This window comes from Fistularia commersonii, chromosome 20 (genome assembly GCF_037954325.1).
Source record: "Fistularia commersonii isolate RoL2024-O1a breed Wild chromosome 20, RoL_Fcom_v1.0, whole genome shotgun sequence".
NCBI lineage: Eukaryota > Metazoa > Chordata > Actinopteri > Syngnathiformes > Fistulariidae > Fistularia > Fistularia commersonii.
The window spans coordinates 9,283,244-9,310,686 of NC_141303.1; the positions used below are offsets into that span (position 1 = coordinate 9,283,244).

General features: G+C 40.6%; 2 protein-coding genes across 9 annotated transcripts in view; one reads left to right on the top strand and one right to left on the bottom strand.

The window, feature by feature from the left end:
* The window catches only part of sesn1 (sestrin 1), a 55,138-nt gene extending 43,510 nt beyond the window's left edge, over positions 1–11,628 (top strand). For 2 of the 4 annotated variants that reach the window (XM_086167593.1, XM_086167594.1), the window contains exons 3-9: positions 6,682–7,035; positions 7,124–7,306; positions 7,544–7,780; positions 7,967–8,221; positions 8,305–8,495; positions 8,575–8,719; positions 8,817–11,628. In XM_086167593.1, coding sequence (XP_086023719.1) covers positions 6,682–7,035; positions 7,124–7,306; positions 7,544–7,780; positions 7,967–8,221; positions 8,305–8,495; positions 8,575–8,719; positions 8,817–8,903 — 1,452 coding nt within the window. In that variant the 3' untranslated portion in view covers positions 8,904–11,628. Of the gene's footprint in view, positions 1–5,768; positions 6,023–6,681; positions 7,036–7,123; positions 7,307–7,543; positions 7,781–7,966; positions 8,222–8,304; positions 8,496–8,574; positions 8,720–8,816 lie in introns of those variants that run through there. The other 2 variants (XM_086167597.1, XM_086167596.1) reach the window with 2 other exon arrangements.
* A 2-nt stretch (positions 11,629–11,630) lies between these two features.
* On the bottom strand, positions 11,631–26,575 carry armc2 (armadillo repeat containing 2). Of its 5 annotated transcripts, none has more exons than XR_015107715.1 (18): positions 26,320–26,575; positions 26,147–26,219; positions 25,834–25,999; positions 25,045–25,165; positions 22,273–22,337; positions 21,531–21,635; positions 20,325–20,509; positions 20,123–20,225; positions 19,731–19,945; positions 18,453–18,598; positions 17,457–17,556; positions 16,552–16,864; positions 14,485–14,607; positions 14,274–14,387; positions 13,879–14,011; positions 13,043–13,198; positions 12,653–12,792; positions 11,631–12,415 (listed from the first exon to the last, which is right to left on the bottom strand). XR_015107715.1 is itself a non-coding variant. In XM_086167590.1 (18 exons), the coding sequence occupies exons 1-17, from the start codon at positions 26,553–26,555 to the stop codon at positions 12,680–12,682; spliced, it is 2,463 nt and encodes an 820-aa protein (XP_086023716.1). In that variant the 5' UTR covers positions 26,556–26,575; the 3' UTR covers positions 11,631–12,415; positions 12,653–12,679. The 5 variants fall into 5 exon arrangements, 4 of the variants coding, with proteins under 4 accessions (XP_086023716.1, XP_086023715.1, XP_086023717.1 ...); XM_086167590.1 differs by having other exon boundaries at positions 13,043–13,194; XM_086167589.1 differs by having other exon boundaries at positions 11,631–12,792; positions 13,043–13,194.
* Positions 26,576–27,443: the final 868 nt, after the last annotated feature.

Sequence of the window (27,443 nt, forward strand, 5' to 3'; positions counted from 1 at the left end):
CTAACCATGATGTTAATAAGTTCTAGCCCATTCTGTTTGTCAGGGATTAATGGTTAGCTGGTTTTCTTCATTTTGGTCAAATAAGAGCTATTATTTCTTTTTTTGTGTGAAAAATATATTTTACTCCCATCTAGGTGTCTAGTTTAAGACACAACACATGCATGTCAAGATAGATGCGGCTTCAGAAAGACTCGAGCTGTACTGGAAAGTATTTAAATAAATGGTTTACATGATTCAATTTTCTGATGTTTGTCCAACATTCATTTTTCAATGTTTTGCACTGAATAAGTTGTTGTTAAGTTAACTGCCCTGTATTGTGTGCTAGATGCTAAAGACAGATAACACACAGGGAGTCTCATTACCCGGCAACTGTGCCCATACACAGACTTCCTCGGCCTCTGCAACACTGCAGCCTTTTCACAGCTTCTTTTTGACATCACAACGTACGCTTTATGGATGCAGGGGGCCTCTCCAGTTTTCCCCTTGTGATGCTATGATGGTTATGTAAAAATGTGGCTTCACAGATCTGAGAAAAATGTGTTGGGTGAAAGAAACAGTCAGAAGTATATTGAGGTTTGGAAATAGTTCTTGGGGGATGATATGTACATTTATTTTTTTTTATGGAGTAATTGATGCAACTCGATAGATTCCACATGGCTTCCCCTTAGTTTCCTGTTTTCACATCTCACCTCTTATGACATCACAGCATTCCCACCTCCCCCATGTTACATCACAGCTTTCCCCTTTCTTTCTGCATAAGGCATACACATTTTTGGATTTATAATATGTTGATAGAAAAAGCATCATAGGCTCCATTAAAAAAAGAATGAAACAAAAAAAAAAGAACAAAGTGGGGGGGATTCTTGATGCTTTCAAATTCTTCTAACCTCTGGAGTTTTTACATACCTATAATCTTACCAACATTCCTTGTGGGATTTACAAAAATGGGCAACTTATCATTGAGAGAATATTTGAAAAAACAACCTTGCACTTGCCTGTGAGAATTCTCAAGATGAAACTTTATAACTCTACTAAGACTGTGTGTGTTTGTTTGTTTGTTTGTTTGTGTGTGTGAGTGTGTGTATTTGCCACATCCGCATGATCAGAAAAGGTTGTGTTCACACAATTTAATGAAAACTATCAATATATTAGACTTAAGATTTATTCTTTAAAAGACCTTGTATGTTCTGAGCTATAGCACTTGGTTAATTGTGCTTCACAGAAAACACATACTGGCACAAGATTAAGTTATTTATTGCTGCAATATTGCTCTTCAGATTCTGACACTTGTTTACAACTTCTGGTTTGCATGTTCACTTATAAGCACAGATCAACTGTGAATCACATGAATGGAAGTAAATAAGTTGGAGGTTCTAATCTCAGCCCCTGTGTGAAGAAGCATATGTGCCTGAATCACTGAAACACACACAGACCCTCCTGATGTGAGTACAGTCAAGCCCCACAGTGTGTACACTCTGACAATAGTGTTTGGGCCCTGTCCGTGAAGCCGGACCCCCAAGCCTAAGCGCTTTTATGTGAAAAGGTTTGGTGTGTCGTAAGCCCTAACGCTGACCAGCCTCTTCTGCAGCTTTGCTGAGCCATGGGGCTCCCAGCAGCTCAGGGAGTGCTGACTCCAGCCATGGGAACGTGTTTACTGCTGCCCCACACCCCACCCTGTGGCACGGGGAGGGGGACAGTGCTGGGGAGGGGGTCCGGTTGGCTAGATTTGCACAATGAACCTGCTGAATACTGTGCTAACTATCGATGCTGGGGACTTGCAGTCTATTGCCAAACTGGCTAGGCAAGCTCTTGATCAGGGTGCACAGGGACAGACTTGTCTTTTCTTGGCGCAGCTCATTACACCAAATATAACTTGTTTGTCTGGCTTTTATCGGGTATCCCTCCTCAGTTGAGCCAAACACGTGCATGGTCACACTTAGAAATTACTGCTGCCAGCCTGAACATAAACAAGGACAGCTTTTCACAGATTTTCATTAGCCTAAGTGACTTTATCAGACAATGACGAGCACTATACAGTTTCACCCCCCTAAAGTGACTCTTTGTGAGAAGCATAGCTCTTTTTGTCTTGCTTGGGAACTTTTTTTATTTTCAAATCTCATACAGACACATGTTACGTAAAAGCTCTCGTCAGGGCACACATGCATCAAGATGGACATGCATTTGTTTTTACGGCTGCATTGGACATCTCAGAACTCTCAACTGCAAAGACACAGGTGTCAATAATTCTTTTGCAGCACCACTTGTGTGTTATATCCTACATGCTAGTGACACTTGCTACGCCTGCCATTGGGTGAGCAGTCAGCGTTTATTCCATAACCTTTTAACATTGACCATTCAGAGGATGCCACTTTCATTACTGTAACCTCAGAGGGTAGCTGATTTTACGAGGCAATATTCACCTCACAGAGATTTATATGCAAGACATATCCATATTTCATGTGCTATATAGCAATTTGTTATGCAGCATTTTCTAACACACCTTCAGTTTACTGCCCACACAATTGAAATATTAGCATCAGGGTTTTCATTCCATCTTGACTTTTATTTCCAACTAAAATGCAAAGTCTGTGATTTTTTTTTTTCTTTCTCTAATATACCCGTTGCAGTAAGAACCATGTGATGACATCGACTCTCGTATTAAAACCTTTAAATGCAGTTCAAATATTATCAGCATCATAATCCTTTTATTAACAAAAAATAGGTATTGACAACAAAAGTCCACCATCCATCGAACTCGACCGCAGAGTCTAAGGAGGAAACAGCACATGACCTGCGTGTTGCAAAAAAAAAAAGTGTACCAAGAACTTTGCAGGTGAGCAGGTCGTTTAATGGAGAGAAATTTTCCACTGTTGACATGTCTGAATGAAATAAGGTGGATATTATACTGTATGTAAGCATACAGTGTTCCTCTTAGCACAGAAAAGTAAAGAAAGTTTATTTGTACAGGTCATTTTGACAACAAGGTGATTCAAAGTGCTTTACAAAATGAATTTAAAAATATCAAAACAAAACGAGAGAGACACAACACAATTGAACTATGATTAAAAACAGTCAGTAACAACTTAAGACCACTGGAAAAAAAAACAAACTGAGAGAGGACAAACAAGTTAAAAAGAGTATGACAATAAATCTTAGACTTCAGAGAAAGACAAAAATATGTCCTAAATTTGGTTTAATTAAAGTAAGTAGCTGCTAAAGATGTTTTCAGCCTTGACATAAATATGCTGACAGTTATACTTAAGCTGCCTTCTTTTTTGGAAAGCTTGCTGTTCATACATGGGCCAATAAATCAAACAATCAATAAATTCTTCTTCGTCTTCTCCTTTCGGCTTTTCTCCTCAGGGGTCGCCACAGCGAATCAATTTTCTCCATCTAACTCTATTCTCTTTATCCTCCTCTCTCACACCAACTACCTTCTCTCACTACGTCCATAAATAAATACCATTATTTCCGGACTATAAACCGCCCCTTTTTCTCATGAACACTGCAGCGAAAACAATGATGCGGCTAATATGTGGATTTTTAGGAGCTTCAGGCCGCCAAAAAATTTTGCCTCATCACGAAAATTCTGCGGTTGCTCAATTCTGACACTGAAGAAGACCACTTTAATGGTTTTAGCGTGCAGGAGAAAGACGAGGATGGCGATCAGCTGGGATAGGACAAAGCGGGGATGGAAATTAGATGGACGGATGGACTTTTCTTTGCGTTATTTATCATTAATCTTCTTCATCACCTGTGTTAGAGGCACTATTCAGAAAAAATCATTCCCATTACGAATTTGTTGATGTTATCGGTATCTTCAGTAAAAGAAAAAAAAAAGATTCTGTATTACATCTTTCTGTGTAAATATCTGATGTTACAACGTGGACACCTGCGGCTTATAGACAAGTGCAGCCTATGTATGTACACATATATTCATATACTTATTTTTAGCTGGTGCGGCTTATATTCAGGGGCGCCCAATAGTCTGGAAATTATGGGAAGTCTGTATGCTAGTTCTAAGGCTATGGAAAGAAACCCAATCTTCCCCAGATGACCTAATGGGTTCGGATGGCCCTGGAGATACTGGATCACACATATTCATCGGTCTCAACCCCTCCAGTGCTTCATAAACAATCTGTGGTGTTTTCGGTTAAGTCTGTTAGAGACCGAAAGCAATGCAAAGTGATCAGAACCAGATTGACCCTGTCTGTTTCTAACTGAGGTCTCATGTAGGCTTCTGGATCCGCTGGAGCATCGGGTTGACTTTTTAAGGAGGCTTGTAAGGACACTTGCATTTGTCGAGTCGGCAGGGGAACATGTCTGGACAAGATCCAAGTCCTGTGGAGACATTAGACCCTTTATCCTGCGTGTAATTTTAAGGAGACTTCTACTAACTGTGTAATTATGTAAAAATGCCTGTCGAATATCAGGTCTACATCCACAATGACAGCAAGGTGTGTTCTTTGTTCCATTATCTTTTTTTAATTCAGGAAAATTCTCGAACCTCCTGTATTCGATCAGTGAATTTACTCAGCTTCTGTTTGGGATTATGGTCTCTTGTTGATGTATTCATATTGATCTCAGTGTTCACTCTGTGTGTGTACATAATTGAATATTGGGGTACTCCATATAATTTTCTACCTATCGGGGAAGTAATTAACTACGAACACAAAGAGTACCTGTTCAAATTTGAACCTATTTAGTAATGAATCCAAATAAATTTGCAGGTGAAGTTGTTACTTCATAGCTGATCATGTTAAATGCAGCTTAGAGATACTCCAAGACCAGGTTACACGATGTTGAAGATGTTTTCAAATGCTGACTGCCAGCAATGCTGCAGAAGTCCTCTGGAATACAGCAATACGGTTACGGCGCTCGCACAAAACCAGCCCTTTCGATGATCTTCGGAGTTAATTTAAAACTGGCTCATTATTTATACTTTTGCCACCACATGTGATAAAAATAGTTTTGCGCTCATGAATGTGTTATTGTCAAACTGGGATAAACAAAGGCATAAGAGCTGCCTTCCTTATCTCTGCTTCCTCCTGCCTTTTATTCCAGTCCTTCAGCCGGGCTGATTAGTGGAAGGATGACATTATCTGTGGTCTGATAGGCTGCGGTGTAAAGCCACCAACTGAATGGTTGTTGTTGTTGCAGCAGGTCCCGCTATGAGAGCAATCCATCTCATTGTGCAGCAGAGCTTTACCTTGTTCTGCTCCTGAACCCCCACCAATCATCCTGGATGTAGCAGCAAGAAACGACCTGGGGGGGACTTGCTGCTGCATGCTTGGGGTTGTTGTTTTCATTGAATGCACATTGCACAGATAACACACCCCTGTCATTTGTCCAGCTGCAAATGTGTGCCTCACAGAAGCTCCCTCAAGCTCTCCTGCAGGTTGACCATCCCTTAACATGGTGATTGATTGAAGTTTTGATAAGAGTGATTAGGGAGTAAAATAAAGTGACAGTCACCTTGGATCGCTCGTTGTTTTGCATACAGAATGGATCACAGAGCAGTAAATTCGATCATGATCAATGGCAGAGGGGAACAAAAGAAAGAGAGAGAAGTGACGATGTTTTCTTAAAGGGGGATTGTTCTTTCTGCTCACGTTTAGGACCCCCTCCGCTTTCCTCGCGTGTAGCCCCGCCCCTAAGCGCTAAATCGTCCCCATTGGCTGCCTGGAGCCTGTTTTCGGCGCTCTATTGGCCGACGGGCACGTCAATCACGCCAGGCCCGTCTTATTTAGCGAATGTATGAGCGAGCAGAGATGGGATTCTACTGCGGGGCTGCAACAGCTGACGACCGAGCACTTTACGCAGCGCCTCAAGGAACAAAGACGGGAGGAAAAGAGCCATCCGGGAGTCGTTTTTAATTTTTTATACCGTTAGAATAATCAACGTGCTGCGCGGACACGAGATGAGGCACGCAGTCACGCCGGCAGAAAACGTGGAAAATACTTCGTTTGCAGTGACAGACCTGTTAAAGATTTGCACTCATTGTGAAAGGCTGGGCAAAAGGGTAAGAGCAAGAAAATGCACGCATAGATCGGAACACCTGCGCTTTTTTTTGTCTTTTCACCCCAACAGGCGGTTCGGTTCCTCGAGAAAAAAAAAAAAATTAAATGACAGGTATCTCTGGGTCGCAGCAGGGGGGGAGGGGGTGCGGTGCGGTGCGGTCTTTGTCCGGACTTGTTTACCAGCCAGGAGTTTGCAATAACCGGACAGATCGCTGTGTTTGCGTCGCTTCCTCTCTGACCCCCCATCTCCTTTTGGTGTCAGCACAAAAGGGGGGTGAAAGAAAAAGGGGAAAAATAGCAAATTTCGATCATCGGGGATCGTGTCGTCGCGGTTGTCAGTGGGGATCTTGGCCGTGCAGTCATTCATTGCGCGCAGGCGGATACCCAGCGAAAAGTTACCAGACTCAGGGAAAGGCATTAGGTTTATTTTTCATTGTCATTAATATTATTATTTTTTAATTTCGTCTGGCGAGCAAAGGTCAATTTGTGTGTTTACCCTGTTGTTGAACTATGACACGTTTGAGTTTTTTTTTTTTTTAATATCTGGGTCGCCAGCCGTGTGTTAACAGAGCCCACAGTGTTTTTGTGATGTTTTGGATGTGGAAGGGCACTGGGTCGATATTTCAAGTGTGCATTTTCTCCCTTCTCTCTCCCTTTGCAGGACTTGGGAGTGAGAATCCCGAGACCCGTCGGAAACGGACCAAGCAGATTCATCCCCGAGAAAGAGGTAAAACTCCTTTGTGCTTTTTCCTTTGTGCAACATCTTCCACTTTCCTGTCTTGTCTCTGCTCACTTTCATTCCCCCCCCCGTCAGATTCTTCAAGTCAGTAAAGTGGACGCCAGGACGCAGACGATATTCGAGGATGCTTTTGCAGCCCTCGGTCGCCTTGACAACATTTCCCTGGTTATGGGCTTCCACCCACAGTACCTGGAAAGTTTCCTCCGAACACAGCACTACCTGCTGCAGATGGACGGACCCCTGTCTTTGCACTACCGACACTACATCGGCATCATGGTACAGCCACATCTCTTGATTCTCCCGAACCGCCAGCTAAGTTCCCGTGGAGTCCTCTCACACGCAGTTCCCTCCTCTCACCCTGCAGGCGGCAGCTAGACACCAGTGTTCCTACCTGGTCAACCTGCATGTGAACGACTTCCTGCAGGTCGGAGGAGATGCCAAGTGGCTCAACGGCCTGGACGAAGCCCCTCGGAAGCTGCAGCAGCTCGGCGAGCTAAACAAAGTCCTGGCCCACCGGCCTTGGCTCCTCACCAAGGAACACATCGAGGTGAGAGGGGTGCCGTGTTCTGGAGCGTGTATTTGGACTTATGTAATAGTTGAGGTCATGGGCGGGGGCTGCGTGTCAGAGTCGTAGCAGTAAAACTCAGTGAAGGACAGTTGAAGGGTGACTGAGCATATAAAATTAGAAACTGGAGTAAAAGACTAGAAACACTTTCTTAGCTGGGCTAAGGTCTTTATGTTGAAGTCATCATTTTTTTTCTTTTTTTTTTTTTTATCCTCCCAGCACCTTTTAAAGGCTGAAGAACACAGCTGGTCACTGGCGGAGCTCATCCATGCCGTGGTCCTCCTCACACACTACCACTCCCTCGCCTCCTTCACCTTCGGCTGCGGTATCATGCCCGAAATCCACTGCGATGGCGGACACACTTTCAGACCGCCCTCCCTCAGCCAGTACTGCGTCTGTGACATCGCCAACGGCAACAGTCACGCTAATCACCACGAAGATCCACTCGGCAACCAGGTGAGAAGAACGTGCGGAGAGAAAGGAGTGATTATTTCCTCGGCAGCCTGTGAAACTTAATTTAGGGCGGTGGGGATAATCCCCGCTCTGTCAGACAAGGAGTTTCATATTTGACGAGCGGGAAGGCATATACGCCGGATTTGTACGGCTGTCCTTTGTAACGGAGGATGCGGTGGATCTTTGCAGGAGTTGTGTGGCGAGGTGGAGGTGCTGATGGAGCGGATGAAGCAGTTGCAAGAGTGCCGCGATGACGAGGAGGCCAGCCAGGAGGAGATGGCCACCCGTTTCGAGAGGGAGAAGACGGAGAGCATGCTGGTGGTCACGGCCGAGGATGAGGAGTGGGTTCCCTCCAGAGACATCTCCCGACACTTTGAGGACCCCAGCTACGGCTACAAGGACTTCTCTCGCAGGGGGGAACATGTGCCCACCTTCAGAGTGCAGGTACAGGTCGATTACACGAAGAAGGATCGGAGGAGGCTGAATTTTCCGGCGGAGAGTTAATAACTTATTTTGCGTTTCTCCAGGACTACAGCTGGGAGGATCACGGCTTCTCTTTGGTGAACAGACTGTATCCTGACGTTGGTCAGATGCTGGACGAGAAATTCCAAATGGCCTACAACTTGACTTATAACACCATGGCAACACATAAGGATGTGGACACCAGCATGCTTCGCAGGGCCATCTGGAACTACATCCACTGCATGTTTGGCATCAGGTCAGCGGCTGCACAAGCGTGTTTCTGGATCTCTGTCAGAACCACATCATCAGTCGTATTTTCCTCACTCTGTACGCAGGTATGATGACTACGACTACGGGGAGATAAACCAGCTTCTGGATCGTAGCTTTAAGATCTATATCAAGACTATGGTGTGCAATCCCGAGAAGACCACCAAACGAATGTATGAGAGTTTCTGGAGGCAGTTTCAGCACTCTGAGAAGGTGAGATTATAACCTGCGCTCTTTCTTTTGTCACAATTTTGAAAAAATTGTGAATGAATGTTTTAACAACAGTCCCTTTTTCTCTTGTCTTGTGCAGGTCCATGTTAATCTGCTTCTTATGGAAGCGCGAATGCAGGCGGAATTGTTATATGCTCTGAGAGCCATCACCCGCTACATGACATGAAGTGCTTTTTTTTTTTTTTTTTTGTCTTTTTTTTCATTTTTTTTTTTTTAAATTTTAATATCTATAGTTGTGTTTTGTGCTCAATACGGGACAGTTTGAGAAAAATAAGTAGTCTGGGTTGGGGTGAGGACACAACAAAAATGTGGAAGAGATATTTGATGGATGCTGAGGAGAGGAATAGAACAAATGAGAAATCAAGAGTGGGAAAAACTGATGGAGGGAATTTTAATCTCAAGCATCAAGTGGACACAAACTGTTCGTATTGCCTGCAGCGCCAACCCTGACCAAGAGAGGGGAGCGTGGAGCAAACTTCCACTATCCCAGGAGTCGGAGCTAGAGGCATGTAGGACGTTTCAGTTTTCCAGCATTCACCACGCATCAGTTGCTACTCTTCTCCATCTCCCAGATGACTGAAAACTGATTGAGAATCCCCAGAAAGCTGTGCAGCCAGAAGGACCTGCACTTTGATTCTGTCATCACTGTTTAGTTTCTTTTAAATCTGTTCATTTCATTTTGTATCAAGAGAGGCAGACGTTGTTGTCGATGTGGTAACTGGAGGTGGATGCATTACTCTGGGCAATGTTTTTACATGTGCCTGAACTATCCAGCACAGTGTATAGACGTGCTGATGCTGCTGTTCCCATATTGTATTCAGCGGGGTCATATTGACCCCCCCATCACCCCTTAATCTCCCCCCCTGACCCCTATCCATTAGAAATCCACTGCATTAACCCCCCCCCTCCCGGTCCCATGATTCTCAACAACCCCCGCCCCCCCCCCCCCCCCCCCCCCAAACCCAAATCTCAAATGTCAAAGTAAGCTAATCCAAGGAGTTTGTGAAACCCAGAGGTGTAATAACTCAAAGAACACTGTCTGAGCCCTTTTGAGTTTGACTGTACCGGTGTGGATGGGTGTTCGTGACGTCTGTCGAGTGTGTGTGGAAGAGCGAGTGTTTGTGTGTTGCAGAAATGATGGAGGAAAAGCGTGTTTTTAATTTCATGTGTCAAAAAAAAGCGAGGCACTTTGAAGGATGACTTCTTGCTTCTGCTGTAGCTCTGTTTTTGTGAGATAACTGTTTATCATTCATCATTGATGATGTCTTTATTTTCTGGTAAAGGAGGGGAGGGGGCTCATTAAAAGGCAAGAAAGTTAGAAACTAGGTGTTCCAGCAGGGATTTGCTTCCGGTTGCCCTAACCACACCTATCTGTCTTCCGCTTATCCCAGCCGCCTGGTCATCTTAACACTTTCAGAGCTTTTGGGTTGTGAATTTTACCAGTAAAGGAAATACCTCTTCTGTTTTCTCTATAAAACATATAAGAAGTGCTCTTTGGTGAGCAGAGACTCTTGGGGCTGCTGTGTTCCCATTGCTAGGGGACCGTGCCGGCCCACACAGGGCTGACTGCGATCGATGGCTGCCGAACGCATTAAGGCTGTAGCTGTGCTTATTTCCCTAAAGGGGAAGCCTAACCAGTGCAAAAGCAGCTTTTTAAAAAAAAAAAATGATCAGAGGTGTCAATCCTCTGCCTTTTTGTTGTTGTTGTTGTTGTTGTTATTGTTGTTGTTGTTGTTTACTAAAACCAGTACAGTACTGCATTCTTCCGAAGGCAAATCAAGAAGGTTGGACAGATGAATGAGTGTAATAGAGAGGAGGGTGACAAGAAAAGAATGGTACACTTGGATATGGTTTGAGAGGAAGTGGAGTTTTTTTTTTCTCAAACTTGTGATGTCAGTTACTGACACATTTTATATGAAAATATATTAAAAATTAAAAAAATTGTGTTGATTTGTGTATCATTTGTTGCATTGCTTAAAAGAAATCACTTTGTCAATGAGATTGTATTAACAGTGAAGAGTCCCTTGCAATTCAGGTATTCTACACTCAGCACAATCATGGCACCATCAGACTCACTTCTCGTCTTAACAAACAAAGGAAATGAACAACTGGCGCTGATTCGGAAGCCAGCGTCACTGCTGTCACCCTGGGTGACCCGTGACTTTCTATTCTAATGTGTCATGAAGGCAACTCAGCTGTTGGACAGCAAACTGAACTCAGGAAATGGTTCAGTTTATCACCAGGAGCTCCTGAGGTTAATTTCACTGTAATAAGAATGAGTCAGTGGGAACCAGCTGATAATCTGGCTCCTGTAGCACGGTCATGGTCAAAAGTTTCTTTTGTGGGGAAGAGAAAACAAAAAACTACAACAGACCAGCGCTTGGAAATGAGACAAGGGGCTCTCTTTACCTCTCACTCCTGTCTGCCTATCCGTCACACCCTCATTGGGGAAAACTTTCCTTCATGAGGCTGGGACATTTTCTGTATTTCAGGGTGTCTGTCAAAACCTTATCACCAGCATCCGACTGACCAAACAGCTTTCCTTCCCCAGTGAAGGACTAAGAAACATTTATGAAGCAACCTCAGAATCAGCCAGTCATTTTATCCCCTAATACTATCATTCATTTTCACCTGAAGACACTGAGAACAATGTTTGTTAATAACTCTGGCAAATGAGATGTGAAGGCCTTTTTAGAAGCATCAGCTTGTCTTGTGATTGTCTCAAGGCCACTTTAAAATTGAAAGTTGGTTAACTGACCCCAGGGTTTTATACATTAAGTGCCATTTCTGATGTGTTTTTGATGTAATAACAACATGAGTTTGAAATGCTGTACTTGTAAGCACCACCTGGCCCCATATTTGTGTAATAATAAAGGCTTTGAGAAGAAAAATGTTATTTCCTGCCCTCTAGTCTTTTTTTATTACATATGAGTTCCAATGTCATTCAATCCATACACAATAAAAGATGTGTTTACAAGTTCCAGTCAAGTCTTTCTTCATAAAAATAGTGCAGTCAGAAGACAACAGATAAGTTGTTTATGTGAAAGAGCAGAGCTCTCGTCCTACATTGTGCTTAGCCTGCCAACTTTCAGGAAAGGATCAATTGGGAAACAGTTAATAAAAAACAGTAAATGGATCCTTTTTTTCCCAGACAACAGACCAAAAGATAAGGAGAAATAATGAGAACAAAAAAGAATACAATAAATATATAAAATAAAATTAAATGAACATTTTCTTCTAGACAATATTACACCCTGAGGTTACATTGAGAGAAAATAGGAAGGTAGTTTTTCTATGAACACACACACAACACACATACAACATTTTCAAGTTTAAAGTTTGCTCCCAATATTTGATTTTAATGAACCAAAATACATCCCACACCCTAGAAAAAAGGACACACAACTTAAAACAGCCCTGTTGATAAAAATCTACAGTCAATTACCTAAAGTGCGTATAGTAGAAATAAACTCAAAAAGAAAGTGCAAATAAATTGTATCTGTTCTGTTTTTGTGGTATAACATTTGTGCAGCTTTGAAAACTGGTGTTAAGTCATTATTCCCATAATCTCAAAACCCCAGGCAGTTGATGGAATCATAAGGATCTGAAATTTGCTGATTCATCTCATTCCAGACACACCCCTTGGTTCCAGTCTTCTCATCATCATGTTCATTATCCCTAAATGATGAAGCAAATTTTAACATGCACAAAAGCTTTGCTGTTTAACGTTACTGTAGGTGGACTGAAGAAATAGGTAATGCAGTTACTGGCATATTGAGAGTCTTGAAATTCAATGGATCACACTGCAGGTTTTCTCAATAAAAATTAAGCCACAAATGTTACAGCAAATGAGTGTTTGGTCCTAATTTTTTTTTCCAATGTTTGAAAATGTGGTAGCATTGTAACTCAACTCGCCTGGTGTCCAGACTCCAGATCCACAGTCTAGAGGGTCCTCAGCAGTTTTTGGGCAACAGGTACAAATTCTACCTCCCAAGTTGCCTTGTGGAAGTCTCTCACATCTACGTTTTCTGTCCACTTTAGAGTGTCATCTTCATCTGTGAAAAAAAAAGAGTAAGGGCTATTTTCACAACTTTTTAGCGACAGGCTCTGTTTTTGGGCAGATGCCACATGTGACAGATAAGATATTGTGTTTGCAACTACGCGTGTGGGTGTGTGTTTGAATGTGCATGTGTGTGTGTGTGTGTCTCCCCTCCACCAGAGGGCTGCTCAGAGGAAAGAAACCATATTCTTTTATCTGTGCCCCCTCCCTTGTTATGTAAGGACTAATGATATAACGTTACAGACCTAAGAATGAAGCAAGGAGCTCCAGCAGGGACTCTCTCTCCTGTGCGTCAAGCAACTTCTCTGAGCTGCAACTCATATTCCACAGGGCCTGACAAACCTGGCCTGCCAGCTTCCAATCGCCTGCTCCGAAGTCTTTCAGACAGTCTGCCAGCCTGTCTCAAAGACACACACAAACACACACACACACATACACACACATAAACAAACAAAAAAACAGAAACAAACAAACATACAGGGTTTCGTCATCAGGGATTAGACTTTAGTCTCCTTTATTGATTAGATTTAATATGTACCAATTAATCTGTCATGATTAGTAGAACTCTCTAGACACTGATTTATGTTTGAGTTTTTGGACTTAACCTTGAGATAATCTCACACATGCACTTACATGCCCACGGATGCACACACACACACACACACAAATCATATGACTCAAGCGGGGGGGGGGGGATTCACATGACCAGCAGGTTTGAGGGAATTGCCTCCACTTCACTGGATCTGCATCAAAGTGTGTTTTTTTGGCACAGACAGGACTGATTTCAGAGAATATACATTTGTAGCTTGGTTTGTTCTTTGCTTTTAGACTGCCAAAAATTGATAATAAGTGATGTGTGTTTGCATGTGTGTTTGCATGTGTGTGTGAACCCCCTCAAGTAAAATTAATGCAACCTTATCCAAAAATTCATGATAAATTAAAAAAAAACAGTTTATAGAGTATAGAATGCAGCCATAACCCGATGCTTGATTAATTAAATACACCAGTCTCTATAATTAAATGAAATGTATGCTCAAACAAATGTGAAGCTCAAACAGAATCCAAAGGGTTTCATCCTTACTTTGCAGCAGCCCCCTCTAGCGAGAGACTGGCAAGGTTTGGAGGGTCGAGAGCAAGGTTTGTGATAACCCCACAGGCTGAGAAGCACATCTCTCTGCTTTTGGAGTCCAAAAGCATCACCACAAACCGGTGCACTAAGGAGGAGGGCAGAGAGACGGGATGGAGTCAGACAGTGGACGAGGCCAAAGCAGGTCAAAGATAAGGAGGCCTCTATCATGGGACTCAGAAGGCATGTTTATTCTTACTGCAGCTATGCTGATAGTCCTGAACATGATATCTTACTGCTTGCCTTATGTTTTCAGTTCAGTTTGAGTTTGTCATTTTCTATACAGCACAGCCTAGTCTGACAGGGTTGATTATTTTACATGTGTGTGTATATGTGTTTGTGTGAAAAACCTTTGTTTTGGATGATGAAGTCCCGAACTTCTTTGGACTGTGACAAGTTTCCAAAGACACGGGTGGCCTCAAGCATGGCTTCTTCTTTAGAACTGAGCAACAACTTTAGCATCACTGAAACAAAAAAGACACTGAAGTGAGGAAGATGGGAGAAAATCTACAAAACGCAGAACAATATTAACACTCATTTATTTCTCCAGTCCTGTCTTACACTTTGCAAGAGAGAGCTGGCTGTGTCTGAGGACTGAGCTTTCTTCCTTGTAGAAGGACAGGTTGTTGATGGTGGCGGCGACATTAATCAAAAGCTCCTGGCTCTCATGCACAGACCTCAGCTCTACGACACACACAAACACATACACATTGAAAAAGTGATACAAAGTACAAGTTGAACAACCATTCATGGTCATTTTACAGAAAGTATTTGTCTCTTACCACAGAAATCTTCTGGCATAAAAGCCATCCTCCTGAAATTTACTATTGTGATGAGGACCAAGTTTTGAGGTACTTAAGACTTACTTATGTATGTACTTCCATGTCCTCCTGCTTTACATTGCACTCGAATACATTGAGTTGTACAGAGAAGTGCTAGTAGTACTAGTACAGAGAAATGTTGCACTTTCTCCTCCATTTTTATTTGCCAGCTTTAATTTGCTCTTTAAAATTATTTAGTATATAGTTGAATATTATATATATATATATTTTTTCTTTCTTTTTTTTTCTTTTCTTTTTAAATTGTTTGAAAAATAGAACAAACTCATCATTCTGTGTAGTATCAATACAATGTATTCCAAAGATTGATTATCCAATAATATTATGTTAATATAATGCAACATGACCATTTAGGAATAACACAATAATATATACCATACAAACCATACATATACCATATGTGTTCTTTTTTTAGATGAAATACTTGATGATAATTTGACTGTTTAATCAAAATTTTAATGCAGGAATTTTACTTGTAACTGGGTATTTAGCACTGAATAATTCCTTCATATACTTAAGTAAAGTATCAAAGCATTTTGGCTAAAACTTGTCTCAACATATAGTGGAAAGTATTATAACTGAGCTATTATTTTCACTGCTGAACACAGAACTGCATTGTGAAAGTGTAAACAAACAAAAAAAGAGTACTATGCTCAAATAAGATTCTTTCTTCCATGTTAATGATGGGGGTGGGGTGGGAGGTGAAAGTCCTTGTCTAAATCATTCTGACCTTGATTACTGAAAAGGTTCCCAGACATCTGTGACTTGGATTTTGTTGAGTAGCTGACATTCAAAGATAACATACTGGTTTACATAATAACAGACTAGTGCAGATACGTTCTTGATTAATTCAAAAACACAGAATTCGTCCCTCCAACAGATTGTATTTTGCTCACAATGAAACAGATTATTATAAACGTCACTGCTATCAGTGGATAGTTTTCAGCTCACTGACTCAGTCCGATAATGAACTGGACAACACAGGTCAGTGTGACCTTAAACTAAATGTTAGTAAAGCAACTGATGCAGTCCTGGTCCCCCTCCACTTTGCATTGTTTCTTACATGCTGTTCTGTTAACAAACATGCGGGCAGAGGAACACACAGGTTCACATGCATGCGCATCCATGCATGCACACACATTTCATTTGTTATTTGATTCTGTTGTGTCTAATTTGCTAGTAGTTACTGTCTATGTGGTTTCAGTCACACCTCATGACACAGAAACAAATTTATCTTTGTTTGACCTTTTCAGTATTTTTTCAACTATCGCTACGATTATGAAAGTGTGTAGGAGGCAGAAAGCAGAGTTTTACAGCTGTACCTATCCTGGAACATTTAACCACATGGTAACGTTTCATGTACAAGTCACCTGAGTTGTGACAAAACATCCACATCTTACAGTGAACTGCTTCAATCTGTTAGACATAAATTACAAAGAAACAAACAGCAACAGTAAAAGACAAGGTGAACTAAAAAAGATATGCTATGTATTGAGCAAATGAACACTGAAATTAATGAGATACTGTAAACAGAGTGTTGTCAACCAAAGTTTGCATAAAGGAAGTGGTTGGCAACCGGGCAGAACATGACAATATCATGAACAGCTCCTTTTTGCCCCCCAAACTCTGATGATGACTTTAATTCAATAGCAATGTAATAAGTGCAAAAAGCAACAGTTTCAAAGCCCTAAGTTTCATCTCACTGTATCCTTCATTTTTATCATTTATTGTCCTTGACTTAAGGAAATGACAATTAACTGTTTCAATAATCTGATAATTTTCTGCTCACCCATAGTCTCTATCAGCAGTTGAAGGCAGGCTCGATTACTGGCCAGTGCTGGGCCTATAGCTGGATGGATGCACATGTTCGCCAACACCCTGACCAGCTTTACCAGAACATCCTCCTGCATTCTAACTTCAGGGGCGGCAAAGGGGGCTTCTTTTGCTCGTAGTGTGTGTGGTGCTTCATCCCTTTGCTGGTAGTAGTTGTATAGATGGAGAAATGTTTCCATGCAACCTTCACATTGGAAGAGCATCTGTCGAGCATCTTCATCTTTGGCAGTAAGATTCCCCAAGGTGAAAAGTAGGCGCACAACGATGTCCTGTGGGAGAAGAGAGGAGTACAGTGGCTTAACACACCACTGGCGTGACAGCGAAAGGCCACAATATGTTGGATTTTCAGTTGATCTACTTTTAGGCGTAATACTAATTTCGTTGATTGGCAATGTGAGTGCTTGTGTGTATGGATTTTACTTGGTTAATCATATCTAATTACACAGAAAATGCTGGAACTTTTTTGTCTATTATTCATAATTATTTCCCCTCCCCTTTACCTCTAGATCACCCCTGTTTCTTACTTTTTCACTCCCCTGGCTCATCCATTAGTCTTTATTTAGTAAGTCCCTCCAATGATTAACTCATATGTGTGCGTGCTAACACACACACACACACACACACACACACACACACACACACACACACACACACACACACACACAAGGGGAGCAGAGAAGACAGAAGAGGAAGCTACAGTATGTGCAGATGGACACATTGTTCTGTGAATGTGACTGGGTTTGAAGATAAACAACTTGATCTTAGTAGGAAAGTAAACAGGCTTAGCACTACTTCATGGACACTGTAAAAGCTTGTCCTTACCCCTCCTTGACACTCACCCACAGAGGTTCGTGGACTCACCTGTTTTTGGTGATGTTTGCTCAGCAGTTCTAAAAATAGTTGGTAACAGCTGGGGGTCTGGGCCAGAGCGAGGCAGCACTCCGAGTAACAAGAGAGTTTACTGAGGGGAGGGAACAACAAATACCACTGACTACTCTGCTCAAACTTGACTAAACATTGATACACAAGTCCAAACCCTTAATTCAAAAGCGAGGGGAACCACATTCATACTGTCATCACTGTATTTTGTGTTTTTTGGTTTTGTTTTTTTACTTTTAAATGCCATTAAAAAACATGATAAAAATGTTTTACCTAAGAAAAGCATTGGCTGCTAAACAGTAATAAAGAGCGAGTCAGAAGGTGCAACAAAAATGTTTGCAATACAATATCTATTTGTAAAATTCATCAATATGATAACAATACAAATGAAACTTAAAAATAAACTTGATTCATAGTAGTTGATTCAGAAAGTTTTGAGACATATCTCAAATAAAGATCAAACAAATCCTCGAGGTTGTGATTGTGCTGCAGATTAATATGTATACCGTTCTAGACTGGAGACCATTTAAATCAGAGTCAGTCCTGGCTAGTACTCTCCCTATACCTTAAAAAATCTGCTTTTTTGATGACAAGTCAATAATTTGATTCATACATGTCACTGTTGATAGTTGAAGAACTTTAAAGTATACTTATAATAACATTTTGACTCTTGATCTTATTTATAGAGAAAAAGCAATGTTTGATAGTGACTAAATCAAAAGGAAGAGGGAAATTGTGATATTTAGAGGTAGTTATATTTAAAGAAAAAAAATGGAATGAGAGCAGAACTAGGGTTGTTGGCACAGATTATAATTAAGATTGGTGATCTGAGGGGAGAGCAGGAAGAAATAAATCACAGGCAAAAAAACACACACAGATACCATTCTGTCTAGATTTTGCATGGGTCTTCACCACAAATTTTGTGAAATTATTGTAGCATTTTTTTTGTGTTTTTCTGGTGTTATTGTTGAGTGTTACCTGTATAATCTGGAAATGTTAGTACAAATGTCTTCATCTTCGTGATGATGAAGCAGGACCAGACAGAGTTTTGACATTATAGAGTAGGAGACAAAGAGTGGACGGGAATCTGGGTGATCGGCAAGGTTCCTGAGAGCTGCCGTCAACTGGGGAGGTTGGATAGTGAGACAAAAAGAAAGGAGTGTTAGAGGACAAGAAATGGGTCTGCATGGGCCAGTCAACATCCATTGTGCTATTGTGACTACCACACAGAGTCTGCTCACTTAGACTGGATATTAAACTGAACACAACAGGCAAACAGCAGAGGGACCGGAAACTATTCATTCTGGACATAAATCATTCTCTCCAAGAGAAGGAAACAGTCATTTACAAAAACACACAGCAGCAATAAAATTCTGGAAAGTCATGATCTGCTTATTACCCTCGTCTTACAGCATAATGAGGCCGCGTTTCACATAAAAATAGAAGGCTGGCTCAATATGTCTGCTTGGGCCAACTTCTGTGGTCAGCAGCAATCATTTTTGGTAGAGTGGAGCAGGGTGTGTTTTGGCTGAGCCAGTGAAGAACATTATGCTCTTGGAGCAGCTTATATCCCAGACATAAACAAAAACATTTGTGCTAATAGTGGGATAATCCATACTAGCCAAGAAACACACCAAAATACATTAAATTGTTTTCCTGTTATACTGACTTAAATGTTTTGCTCATAAAAGTCAAACTACTGAGGAGGCATGTGTATGCAGCAAATGAACTTATAGTCTGATTTACTAAGGGTCTTAATGTAAACAAACAAATAAATCTACAAACACATGCGCAAGCCAACTTGCTAACTGGACTATCTCCCAAATATTAAGTAAACATTTAAATAAATAAGAAAAATTGTCTATTATGTTTTTTATTCTAAATGAAGGTATCCTATTGTGCAATTATCAGCGTAAGGTGAAAATGCAAGTTGGTTTATTTAGCAAAGAAACTGCAAATGACTTAGCCTGAGAAAATAACAGTAACTGATGTGATCTGTGAAATGATAGGTTTGAATCAAATGGGAATGTTGGCTCTGAAAGGCATATAGAGGGTAGCTGTTAATGTGGAGACATAATGAAACCTGCTTTTTATTATATCAACATATCACTATATCATTTATCGGTCTCTGTTTGAATTTGTTTGACGAAAACACAATTCGGTTATTTTTATATGGGATTTTAATACATAGTAAGTAGGCATCCAGACAGAGTGAGGTATTTGCCCCCTGTCTAAGCTGTTGTGAGTCTGAAACACCTGTACAAGGATGTGCCCTGCAACAGAGAAGCAGGATTCTTCCACTTTGCAGAGTTTCTGCAGAAGTTTCTGGGCCACAGCAATGAAGTTCTTATCCAGCAGAAGTTTGAGGATTGTGGTGTTTCCAGAGAGAAATTTTAGAGTACCGACACAGTACAAGAGTGCTTCTCCAGAAACAGAAACATCTTCACTGATCAGCACTCTCAGCAGCAAATCTACAACAGAGAATAGTCAATATCTGCCCATCAGCTTCACAAGTGATAAACTGGGTTCAATATTTGCAAAACAGATTGATGAATTTGAATACAAAGTGGTTATCTGACATGGCACAGGCTTTCCTGTACAACAGGAAACCCTTCAGCTAAACAATCCTGGGTTAGAATAGTGTTTACCTATGATTAAGTTGTTCTCAAATAGAACATCATTGCTCTCGCTGCAGCTGATCTTGAAGATGAGTCTGCAGATGTTGAGCAGGTTGTTTCCACTGACACTGAGCTGGAGAGAGGAATGCAAGACTTTAAACAACCTTGTACCCAAGTATATTGGAACCCTTTGCTGAAAGACTCGGAGGATATGCTGACACACATGACTCACAGCAAGGCAGAGTTTTGCAATGTGCAGATTGAGCTGGGCAGAGTTGAGGTCGATGAGTCTGAACACTGCACGCAATATTCCTGGCCGCTTCTTACAGTGCCGGCCAAGCATGTCTGCTTCTGCCAAGGTGCCATGGAGACCATCACACAAATCGCACAGATACTCCATTGAGTACTCAGAGCTACCTGGCAATGCAAGAAGACAGACATTGTAAGAGGAAGTCGAGCTGAGGGCAAATGTCAAACATGTTCAGAGAAAACAAACATCCCATTCTAAAAACTATCCTTGAGTCTCTTTCTGTTTGGTTACCCACATAAATAAAGATGAGTCGCGTGTTGCGCGTGCTCTACTATCTGTATTAAATGTTAGGGAGTCTTCTGAATGCTGCACTTTTAACATCTGAAAGAGGGACTCAAGGTTAAATTCTCCGCATCAATAATACATGGGTCAACAGTAAAATAACATTCCCCCTCCCTTTCCTAAGAAGCTTTGAGTTTCAATGGTCGGCAAAGAGTTCTGCAACAGGCAGCTACAATCTCAATAGAAGAAAGGAAAGGGTGGGGTCTTTTCCTTGTTTTTGAGGTAAAATAAATGTTTTCCTTGTATACATACATGGGTTTGACCATTTGACAAACAGACTGGCACACACTCGATACTTCACTGCAATTTCCCAATGAAACTCAAAGGTGTTTTATGCATGAGCCAGAAGGCACTTTGCGCAATAAATATTTAATATTTATCTTTCAAATGAATTTTCCATTAAATTTGTGGAGTGTTAAAATATTTACAGCTATAGATTTTATTTCTTTGCTGCCAGACTTCAGTGTTGAACTAAGAATACTCTGTCATGCCAAAGATAACAGTAGTTTTGCTTCTCTTCAGTGCTTGGAACGACACTGCTTTCTCATTTGTTCTAACTTCATGCATGACTATCGGTCTGTGCCATAAATATATTTGCCAGCCGACATGTGTAAAATGAAATGTACCAAGAAATGGAGACAGGGAGCTTGTCCCTCATAAAAAAATGTGGCAGCCGCCAATACACTCCTGATGTCTGGATGCAGAATTCTCATTTAGAAATTTGGAATTGTGAGCTTGAAAGCTATGGAAATTATTTATCTAGTTCAGGTGACAGACTCTGGTTGATGACAAATGTGCCATGTGAACATGGCATATTTGATTGAGTTGCTTTATTGTCCTCATTACCTGCAGCCACAGCCTCTAGTTTTTGGAGTAGAGGACCAATTGTTTTCCACACCAGCGACTCTGCATCCTCCTCTGTGCTTGAGGCACTTTCTCTGTTCTTGAGCTCTGAAATGTGCAGGGAATAGCTGTTAGACACAAACCACCTCCAAACCCAGACAGTGAACATGAGCGGCAAGCGTGGTTCACAAGTTCACTGTCTTAAAATAAAATAGCAGGAAGTTTGATGCCACAATGAAAGGTCATCCTCCACAGCTACACTTCCTCTGATATGTTTCATGCACAAATGTGCAGTCATCTGCCAGCATGAGTTTAAAACGGGAACATACATATGAACAAAATTTTCAAACACGCTTTTCCTGAATATTTGCATTGTATGGTAATTTGATTTAGGACATTGTGCTTGTCCCAGAGAAGTTCTCCTAGCTGTTGGCTGCTATTTATGATGGTAATAATATGCAACAACATTTAAATGAAAAATTGACTCTTTGCTATGTCTGTTTAGGAACATGGAAAGAGGCAGCAAAATAATATTAACAGAACGACAGACAGCGCTATAATATATTTATATATTCAAGCTGTGGTTGATTTTGGATTGGCCTTCTGAAGTAGATTTTCTTTGGTGCCACTTAAGAGTTATGCTTAACCATTGTGGTGTAGGAAATATAGTATTTGTGTTAAATTCACATATGTTGCCAAAAACATGAAAAAAAGAGTGAGGGTTGTTTAGTATATCCAGACAAACCTGTTCTCCATCCTGGTCTGCATATCATGGGTCTAACTGCTGAGTCAACCCGAGGCTGCATTTTTCTTCGGTAGGCACAAAGGATCAAAAAATAAAAGAAGCTGGTTACATTACACAGTGAAGATGAGACAAGACATTACCTTCTTTTACTCAAAGTAGAAATTATATATTAGTTTGTCTTGCTGACTTATTTTTCTGTTTCTTCGTCTGTGAATGTCAGATGCTCAAAATCCACTAGGTGTCCCCATTGCTGCAGATGTTTGGTCATATAAGCAGCCACTGGTTACTGTCTTCTACAAGTGTTTTGTATTTGTATCTTGGAGTTGGTGCATGAGTCATAAATAACTGTCTGATTTTGTATACATTTCTAGGTCTCTAATGGGGTCTCTTCTCCCTGGAATAAAGAAATAAACAACTCCCTGACAGACTTGACCTAATCACGTTCTCCGTACAGTTTCAGTTGCGCTTGGTGTGCCACTATGAGCTGTCTGCAGCATCTTGTCACATGAGGGACAAAAGTATGTAACAATCCCAATGTTGTTCTCCATTAGGTGTTGTCGCTTGCCTTCTACAAGCTACACTTACCCCCTACTTTTGAGTAATTTCAATTTTATTAGCTACCCTACTTACTAGCAACTAAAATGACGGTAAAAAATGGAGCAACATGAAAGACTGTCTTAGCTACAATCACCATGTGACCAGCTGAAGACAGAAATCTTTGAGAAATAAAAAGATAAACATTTGAGCCATCATCTGAAGTTTCTCTGCTCTGCACCTGAATTCAAGATTTCATATCATTAAGAAGGGCAAACTTTTAACTTGTCAGTCATATTTTCAAGGACATGTGGCAATTTTAAATGAGAAAGTTTGACAAACACTGTCAAACATGTAGATTATTTCAACATCACATGGTTTCCTGGCTCACCCTCTAGATCTAGACACTCAGTTTATTCTTATTTGGGGTCCAGTGTTAAATGACAATATTGTAAAGTAGCTAATAGAATTAAAGTATTTCCCTTGCAATTAAATATATTGCTGAAATTAAATATAACCACTGTGTAATGCTGAGTTTAACATCTTTCTCACATTAAATTGATATCTGATATCTGGATTGCACTTCATTCTCAGTGGAGCATTGTTGGTAGGTAATGCTTAATGACAGTAATTAAATATCTTCTCGTTCTTGTTTCAAGCTTGAGATAAGTAAAAAATCTTTAATGCACTCAATCAATTAACCTATTTGAGTGGATACCATAATACAGCGCACTTTCACGCTAGCTAAGATTTAGTGTTTGCAATACAGTAATAGACAAGACATGTTGAGGTCAGCAGCAAGGCCGAGTCGTGTTGAGAGTGAATGTCAGATAGGAGGTTTTAGTTGTGTATGATGGGATTAAGAAGCGTCTCATAAGGCCTCTTTGTGTGATACAACATTCTATGAGACATGACCTCATCCCTATCTTGGGCCTGGCCAGTGTGCTGCAGTCACAACATACACTGCTGCCAGCCTTGCCCAGATGGGCATCCAAATCTAATAGAGAGCCATTTGGAGCTATAAAGCTCAGGCTTATTGGAGAAAAAGAACCTAGCGATTGTCCAATATCCCCTATCTTTATATCACATCTGACTCACTGTATTCATCTGTCATGCTTTGTCTATTTCCAATTGCAGTCAGAGAAAAACTGGCTCATTTTCTCTTTGACTTTCACTCACCTTACATCAGTCTAAAACATCATTAAAGGGGTTTACATCAATTCTAAACACCAAACTTTGTGCACTGTGACAAATAATGAAGAAGTCTCAAGAAATATTATCTTTAATCACACACTGAACTCTTACTGATATCTTGGGAAGCTTTTGTCAGCAACAAGTTCTAAAACAGCAGGTGTTTATCAGTTTTGAGGTTTTTGGGGGTGGGTATGGGGTGTGGGTTATTGCCCAGCTTTCCTGTAAAAGTGTTTTATGGACAGTCTCCCCCTAGAGCCCCAGCTGCCCCACCCAATCAATAGGCAGCTAGATTGTAATGACAGCCCCCAACCTCATGGCCAGAGTTATGCCCCTTGTGCCGACACACAGCTGATGAGGTCAGTAGAAAAAAGCAAAGCGTTCAGCTTCTCTGCACGGTGGAGATATAAAAGCTGACACATGATTGTAATGACAGATAGAGGTCGTTATACTAGGACTGAAAATTGCCAAGCAGATAGATCTCATTTTGATCAAGATATAGTGTGTAGTAAAGTATGAGAGCTGAGAGTCTAGTATTAGGTTTTCGTGCTGAATATTATATAATCAGACAGCTGGTAGTTGAATAAGTGCTGGACAATATATCAATATAAAACCAATACTCTCTAGCTGTGGTATTGCTACATGATATGTTTTGTGTTGGAATTGTGAAATACCATTTAAAAGGGAATTTAAAATAATTTCAGAAAGAACAAATAAAACGAAACCTTGAAATTATGGAAATATGTGTATATATGATTATTACTTATTTTATTTCATATCGTGCATTTTCACTATGTATGTAGATTTTGTACTTCAAGTGCTAAACCTTTGCTAAAGATTAAAGTGATTGTCATTTGTATTGCAATGCTAACAATGTTAAATATACAAATCTATCAGTGCAATCAAGTAATACTAGGATACATTACAACCTCGGTGTCAGACATCTTTAACTCTTTTAGTCTGTAAAAAGAGAAGGTAGTCGAAGGTGGAAGGACAGATGAGAAGGACCGATCACACACAATGCAAAACAACAGGCAGAAAACACACCCCACGCTTGCTCCACTGCATGGGCCAGAGTAAGGGCGTCCTCTGTGGACCTGGTCTGTACAAATGAGTCCTGCAGTGGCTGGCTGCTTTTGCTCAGGGCCCAGATTCGATCTTGCCTTATCTAAACACAAAGACGCATGTAGCAGGACAGGTTACATCTAAATACTCATGCAAATCTCTGCCTCTTTCACAGGCTTGGATTTGGCCACTACAATTGTCATAATCATCCGACAGACCGAAAACATGCAGCGAGTTAATTGGAGACTTCTAGCCTAACTGCATCCCTGACTGCAGCATAGGCAGAATAGATGATAAATGAATGAATTAATGATTTTTTTATTTCATTGTGTCTTAATGTTATTCCTTCTTGTTTGTACAGCACTTTGATGGAAAATGCTTTTTAAATAGATTTAAAAATTTAGTAGTCGTATTGGTATGAGTATTATTTCATTGTTAAGACAGGCAAGATTTGTGAGCAAGAAAACAAGAAGTACTGTTCATTTCTTACTTAAAACAACACTTTTTCATGCAAATCCAAACTCAGAGAATGCCAGCCAGGTGCAATATTGATGTGAGAAAGGCTGCAATAATTTTTCTTTTAAATACAACTCCAACATTAGTGCCAGCTAAACTGATTAATGTGGACACAGCAGCTGAAATAAATTCTGTGTTGTTCACGAACTGTTTAAAAATTGGTAGTGGAGGACCAATTGAGAATTGCATTTCATTGAAAGCTCAACATATATTAAAATCTAACAAACCTGCACAATAATATTTATTCCTCCTTACCATCTGTGCATCCCACTACAGGAGGCAATGTAGGGAAAGATCTAGCCCTGAGGAGGCGGGCCCTTGCCCCACCTGCAGCCTTCCTTCCCTCCAATGGTTCAATGGGGGGCTTGGGCAAGGCCTTCAAAGGATCCACAGCAGGGTACAGATCTGGAAAAACTGACTTCTGGCGTTCCCAAAAACACATCATGTCAAGGCTAATTATCCGGTACTACTCATGATACTTTAGGATACTTATATTTAACCTTGGTTATTATCATAATAGGAAAGTGAAACACAGAACACTGCAACACAGGTGTTAGAGGGCACTTACTTGGTCCAGAGGAGGGAAGCGGGTCCCTGAAGATGGCCTGGAGTCAGGAGTGTCAAAATTTTGTGCATGAAGACTGTCAAGTGAAAATAAGGCTTTTTAATTTTTAATGTGAATGAAGATCAATTTTAGTAACTGACTATCGAGAAGTCATGCATATGTAGTTTACGACAAACCTAAAGCTAGACAGAGGTCTGTTTTCACAGTCAGCTCGAATTGAATCTTTTCCAAAAAGTTGCCTGTGTCCATCTCTGGGAGTAAAAGGTCGTCGGGTGGACTGAACTCGCAGGGACTGTCTCGCTTCACTGACAATTTCTGCACTGGTTTTCCTCACAGTGGTGTGCTCTCGGATTAATGGACTGCAAAGCTCAAGTCTCCTCTCCATAAAGGCAACTTGATCCCTATGTGACATTAGCAAAGAGAACCTGCAAGGCAGGTTAGAAGATGAATCAGTGTTGCTAAAAAATCTAAGGTATTTAATAACACTGCAGCATTGCCATTATATAAAATCAATATTTAGTGTATAATGTAGATATTGGTGATATGAAGCCCGATACAAATGCGATATGATATGACTACTATGATAACAATTCTTACCAATCTCTGAATGGTTTATATCACTTTCTGGTGAATGTTGCATATCAATGAATAGGAAATCATGGCAGCTGTGTGGATTTTTTTATGTTGACACGATTCATTACTACTGATTTTCCAGTTATTTACATGTAGAAGGGGACATGATTTAAATTATCAATAAATTAATCAATTGATTATTTCCCAAAAACAATATTGGGATGTATATTTAGACAGGGATTGATTTTTATTTTATTTGGCACGCACAATATTTGACTTCATTTCCATTCCTTCTGTAACATATAATATAAACACTTGGCTGTATTTTCAACGGTACCAAATCTGGCAAGATTACACTTACAAAATTTATTTTTCCTGTTGATCATAAATACAGAAATAACTGAAGAGTCCTTTTCCTTTTCTTGTAACCTTTAGCAATTATCCTCAGTTCAAAGCCATTAGTCCCATACCAACCTCTCCTTGAAATGGCTGTCAAAAATATCATCGATCATTTAATTGACCTCTTTCAACCCAGAGTCCTCATATGAGGACATAGCATTTTGAATTCTAGACGTTACGTTTTGGAAAGTGATTTTGACTTTTGTTGATAGGGTAAAATGAACTAGTTATAGTTTGATGTAAAAATTTCTGTCATGATCTGTTCTTGATTACTGTTTATAGATTCCTTGTGTTTACTTGTTGTTGCTCTGGTTTTCTCCTTGTCTAC

Excerpts from the sequence above, each read along its gene's own strand:
- armc2 (XM_086167590.1), bottom strand. The coding sequence starts at position 26,555 with ATGTCACATAGGGATCAAGTTGCCTTTATGGAGAGGAGACTTGAGCTT. Across the intron at positions 18,599-19,730 it reads CAGGGCACATCCTTGTACAG|TTGACGGCAGCTCTCAGGAA; the intron begins GTGTTTCAGACT and ends CAACCTCCCCAG. Across the intron at positions 14,388-14,484 it reads CCAGCTCTCTCTTGCAAAGT|TGATGCTAAAGTTGTTGCTC; the intron begins GTAAGACAGGAC and ends TTTTTGTTTCAG.